At 46.2% G+C, this 6,000-nt stretch overlaps 1 protein-coding gene across 4 annotated transcripts in view; it reads right to left on the minus strand.

Moving 5' to 3' along the window:
- LOC146259083 (1-phosphatidylinositol 4,5-bisphosphate phosphodiesterase zeta-1-like) overlaps nt 1-6,000 on the minus strand; it is a 17,561-nt gene extending 11,561 nt beyond the window's left edge. Inside the window, exons 1-3 of one of the 4 annotated variants that reach the window (XM_084672535.1) lie at nt 5,880-6,000; nt 1,505-1,750; nt 248-449 (exon numbers count right to left, since the gene is read on the minus strand). In XM_084672535.1, the coding sequence (XP_084528661.1) occupies nt 248-449; nt 1,505-1,694 (392 nt within the window). In that variant the 5' untranslated portion in view covers nt 1,695-1,750; nt 5,880-6,000. The other 3 variants (XM_084672533.1, XM_084672536.1, XM_084672534.1) reach the window with 3 other exon arrangements.

Genomic DNA, 6,000 nt, shown 5'->3' on the forward strand with positions numbered 1-6,000 from the left:
CGTTGATTCCTGACAAGACGCACTCTAAAATCCCCCCTACCAATCTCCACTTCTCAAGGAAGCCCAGTCTCCCAAATTTTTCTGTGACTTTCTCAGAAGTTGCATCGGTTTAAAATGTCTCGAGATTTCTTCCAAAGGGAAAAGTACACCACAAAAGTCCACTAACAAGTGATTCCCTTTTCAAATGTCAGACGAATATTCTACAGTCCTATACCTTTCAAACTCTCCACCCCGGAGCGTGTGTTACCTTGTGTAGGCGTCCAGGTCACTCTGACCCACTAACTGGTCCCCAGTGAGGTACGTGTTGTGGGAGGAGGAAATGAAGTAGCCACTAAGGGGGTGTGTCATGTCCTGGTAAACCCTTCCATGGGCCTGGTCAAACACACAGCAGTCCTTGGACTCCATGTACCTAAGAAAGCCCTCAAAGGTCATGGTCTTCAGTCCTCTAGCTGCGGTAGATTAGCACAGAAACACAACGCATCAGAGAGGTGCACAGGTTAAGTTGAAACAGTTCTATAGGCGCGAGTGCACATTATGATTTTGGTTGTGTTTTTTTGTTGTTCTGCAAGTAAGTCCTTATTTGATGATGCCTAGCAATGCAATGGAAATCCAATCCCTGTAGTTCATATTTATATGGCTAAACAGTAGTGAGTTGTTTGTGTTTCCATTTTAAAAAGGTGAATTCAAAACCAAGAAATTTAATGGTGTTTACATTCAAGGCTCACTTATTCAAGGCTTTTTGAAATACAAAACATTATGTTAGTGATTTGCTTCCATAGTTTAGCAGCTTTCTTATATCAGACTGTGCAAGCTCAGACCAGGACGATACCAATTGAGTGAGCGTCTCGCGAGACCAGTGGCTACAACTGTTGCTGCAACTCGGCCATATTTACAGGCCTATTTATCCAATTAATGTAATTGTTATATAATAATAATGTTATAATTATTTTGAGCAACACGCCAGAAGATATTCCACCTCATACAGTGCCCGGTTGTCGAGAAGATTGTGCCACAAAAACGTGGAACAGAGAGAGATTCCTGACGTAGATGGGTGTAAACTCGAATAAAATAGAACTTTCCGAAATTCAACAACAGCTTAGCTTGACCTGTAGTTAGGTGAGCCCTCCTGTTTTTTCCTTGTCTTATTATTTGTGATAGAAAGAGCAGCACAGTAGCAGCACACTGAGCCCTTGGGCATCATCTGGTCTAGTAGTCCTCTGATGGTGCCTGATTCCCTGACTTCCTGTCTATGTTGTCACACTCTGTGGCCCCTCAGCCTTCATCTGAACATTCTGTCATCGTGTGGGAGTTGTGTTCTACAACGTCTAACACTTGGAATATACTGGAACATTCCCATGACCGAAACACTTGTCAGTGAAGATGTGAGACCAGCATAACTGTAGGTGACTAAGCTGAATTTACCCTGTGTTATCAGAAGCGACACACTGCTTTTAGTTAATTGCAATCAACAGACCGTTAATAACGAAGCAGATCCCATGCTTACCCATGTCTTCTATCTCATATCTGTCAATCAGACCCTCTGCCGTTTGCTGATTGGCTGTGGTCTCCATTTGCTCCCTCTGGAGGAAGCTGAGCAGTCCAGCAGCGGGCAGAGTCCTCTGGCCAGAAGTGTAGCATTGGTAAATGTGTTGGATTTCCTCCCTCTTAGAGGGCGGGAGCTTGTTCTTCTTCATCCTCGTCCCTTACACATGAACCTCAAAGTGCCTGACCTAATCTGATCCTTGACACCCTAGGATATGGAAAGCCATCACACATCAAGTAATCACTGCCCTTCTGAATATGTCACGGTTGATTGCATCACATATTGTATAGGCCTATTGGAAATTTCGAGATGTAAAATGCCCCTTCTGATTTGACAATGGAATGTAAAGAACAGGACAAAAAAACAGTTTTAAAAAATTGTTCTCCTTTAAAAAACAGAACTGAAAAAGTATGTTTAAAGTGTTTGACTATATTTTGGAAGCATTTTTGGTTGAGTTGTCAGAAAGCCACAGCTCTAGAAATGTCACCAGTCTGAGTCCAGAGCTGGCTGCTTAGATGCTATTTTTTGCTCCTTCAGCTGAGAAGAGGGGGATGAAAGAAAAACCTGGGTGCTTGCTCTCAAGGAGGAACACTCCCACCCTACCTGGGTGCTTGCTCTCAAGGAGGAACACTCCCACCCTACCTGGGTGCTTGCTCTCAAGGAGGAACACTCCCACCCTACCTGGGTGCTTGCTCTCAAGGAGGAACACTCCCACCCTACCTGGGTGCTTGCTCTCAAGGAGGAACACTCCCACCCTACCTGGGTGCTTGCTCTCAAGGAGGAACACTCCCACCCTACCTGGGTGCTTGCTCTCAAGGAGGAACACTCCCACCCTACCTGGGTGCTTGCTCTCAAGGAGGAACACTCCCACCCTACCTGGGTGCTTGCTCTCAAGGAGGAACACTCCCACCCTACCTGGGTGCTTGCTCTCAAGGAGGAACACTCCCACCCTACCTGGGTGCTTGCTCTCAAGGAGGAACACTCCCACCCTACCTGGGTGCTTGCTCTCAAGGAGGAACACTCCCACCCTACCTGGGTGCTTGCTCTCAAGGAGGAACACTCCCACCCTACCTGGGTGCTTGCTCTCAAGGAGGAACACTCCCACCCTACCTGGGTGCTTGCTCTCAAGGAGGAACACTCCCACCCTACCTGGGTGCTTGCTCTCAAGGAGGAACACTCCCACCCTACCTGGGTGCTTGCTCTCAAGGAGGAACACTCCCACCCTACCTGGGTGCTTGCTCTCAAGGAGGAACACTCCCACCCTACCTGGGTGCTTGCTCTCAAGGAGGAACACTCCCACCCTACCTGGGTGCTTGCTCTCAAGGAGGAACACTCCCACCCTACCTGGGTGCTTGCTCTCAAGGAGGAACACTCCCACCCTACCTGGGTGCTTGCTCTCAAGGAGGAACACTCCCACCCTACCTGGGTGCTTGCTCTCAAGGAGGAACACTCCCACCCTACCTGGGTGCTTGCTCTCAAGGAGGAACACTCCCACCCTACCTGGGTGCTTGCTCTCAAGGAGGAACACTCCCACCCTACCAAGACTCCTCGATTTCATCCCCCCCTTTCTCAAACACAGAGGAACAAAACAGCTTCTGTTTCTCTCTCTGTCTCTCCCTGTCTGTCTCTCCCTGTCTGTCTCTCTCTCTCTCTCTCTCTCTCTCTCTCTCTCTCTCTCTCTCTCTATCCCTGTCTGTCTGTCTCTCTCTGTCTCTTCCTGTCTGTCTGTCTGTCTGTCTGTCTGTGTCTCTCTCTCTCTCTCTCTCTCTTTCTCTCTATCCCTGTCTGTATATCTCTCTCTGTCTCGCCCAGTCTGTCTCTCTCTCTCTCCCTGTATACCCTCATTTCAAATGCGTGCCTATCCTAGCCCCCACCCCCTTGCCTCTGATGTTACAGAGCCCTGTCGCTGCGCTTGCTCCCTGCTGAGAATGTCATATCCATGCTGTACTAAACCACCAACACTGTCACTCATGTCATTAACTTTTCATACACTACACAGTGTGTTGCTGTGCATGCCTCTTTTTGAATAAAGTGGCTAGCCATCTATTCGTTAGAGATATGGCCAGTCAAGGATATAATGTACCCCAGCCACAGCTGGTAGTGCGAACTGTCACCATGTTGTTTTTGGGGACAACACAGATATCTGCCACACATCCGTTCAACAGCTGCTAAGAAGGTATTTCTATTGAAAAGAATGAATGTCCGTCATCAAGAATGGCCAAGGTAAGTTACCGTAGTCACTCTGGAAAACACTTTATGGTTGTGGTGTATAAACAGCCTACCTTAGAAATGTATCTCTTTAAGCGTTGAGCTTCTGTAAAGTGTTCCACATCGACAGGCTTAGTGGAACAGCCTCATTAAAAAAAGAATGTTGTCATCACGTGAAGACTTGTGATGTAATAAAACGTTAAAGTTCTAATTCCATGCATTGAACGAATATGGCTCTGGTGTTAAAAAATACACCTAATTTGTTTCCTTCTGGCATATGGCAGACATGGGCCATTTATGTATGACAGTGTCTCAGTCAACCAGCATGAAGAGTTGAAACAATGTCATAAAAGACCCCAGTCTCACAACTTTCTATGACATTCTCACAAGTCATCTGACAGTTCCATGCATTTAGATGTCTCTAATATTCCAGAAAAATCATGTTACTCAGCTTTTTTGGCTCTCTTTGCAGAACAGCCCAAACATTCGTTTTCCCTGCCACTGTGAACCCATCATCGTGTGTGAGACTGGAAGCAGAGGGGCATATCAACCCAGTGTGGTCAGAGATAAGTTAACACACAGTGGTTCACCTGTGAAACGATTGTTAAAAGGCCCTTGTGTGTTTACAGAAGGGGCTCGGGCTGGAGGAGGGGCGGAAGGGAGACAGATATCTGAAAGGAAGGGTTTCTGATTCAGTCGGAGGTGCCATAGGGATTAATTGAAGTGAAGTGGGTGGGTGATGATGGATTTAGAAATCAAGAACTGACTTTTGAGAAGCTGACATTGGTATTATAAACTCACCGCATCACCAAAGCACTCTTGCTCACTGTTTACCCCAGAGAAAGGGCACTAAATCTCATCAAGGGGACCTAGCATTAAAGTTCATGCTGTGGAGGAAGAAACAACTTGTGGTGAAGTTGTTTTAGGTCTACTTCTCAAAGAAGGGCCTGCCCTGCCTCCCTCTGTCTGAATGAGATGTTATAGGTCTCCTCTGAACCGATGGTGCACAACACTGGTTATTGCTCGGTCACCGTCCAGCAGGATTGGTTTTCTCTGAATGAAGCCGTGTCAGAGCAGGAAGGGGAGGGGCTTCGACCTGTCAGGCCCATTGGGAACCAAAAGTTGAGAAGATAATTCCCATGCAGTACAAATGCAATTGTTATTAGGAGCACTCATCTCTGTATAGGGCTTTCTTTGGAGCAATGTTGCATGTATATGAGAGTTACAGCATATCAAATAATGTGGTGACTCATTAGCTGAGCATTACACTGATTAGTTGTGGGTCGATTACTATTCAGCTTTACTAACTTTTGAGTATACAGTGTCGGTGCCCAAACTACAGCAATATAAGCTACTGTCTAGGGCCACTCTTCACATTTGAGTAGGATTGGCTAAATCCCTAAACTAAGAAGTTGAGAGGAAGGTTTTAATTGAATTGTGGTGACAATGAATTCCAGCAGGATTTCCACAGGCTAATCCGGTATTCATCGGCCCATGAGAGCTTGGTGTCGTGCGGCTGAATGCCAGTAATGATGACCTTGCAGGCTCTGGTGACAAGAGAAGCAGTGAACACGTTTGAGTGTGGCTGTCTACCGTCAGCCACCAAGGGTATTTATCTCATTGAGGGATCTCAATAGGGATCTAGGACCCCCCCCAGACTAACTTCACCTTGAACACTGGTCTAAGTACAAGCAAAAGAGTAGCTTCCTAAAACCATTAGGGTATTTTGTAAACCGAGCACTTCAACAAAGTTTGAAAAAGCTAGCTCTTTCAAAGTTAGATTCGCTCTCACAGTTTAACCATGAGATTTTATGACCAGCTGGCCCAGGGCAATAATAATGATGATCTGTTTGTTATGAGCAATCAGGCTCCTGTTCTCCAAAACAACCATTTTAGGGTGTTATCAAGACTTTACGATTATGGGAATTCCCCAGAACCAACTCAGTTTGGGGGAATTGCAGAGTTCGCAACAGATTCTAAATGACATTCATTCTCAGGGTGTTTACCTCAAGCCTACGTGTGCATGAAGCTGCCACTCTGTTTACTGACAGATCATAAAATGTTTTGCTCATGAGTAGGCTATTCTTTGTCTTCTATTGTAATATCATCAGCTGTGTGCAAATGCTACCTGATGACGAAATCCTCCGGGGGCAACAACGTTAAGGCAACATCAGAGGCCTTGTCTGGTACTGCTGCAGGCTAATGAGTCAGATTGTACAGTCAGTTGTGAGGGGATAAACTGTTGAGAT

This window comes from Hypomesus nipponensis, chromosome 14 (assembly GCF_054491055.1).
Source record: "Hypomesus nipponensis isolate SF chromosome 14, ASM5449105v1, whole genome shotgun sequence".
NCBI lineage: Eukaryota > Metazoa > Chordata > Actinopteri > Osmeriformes > Osmeridae > Hypomesus > Hypomesus nipponensis.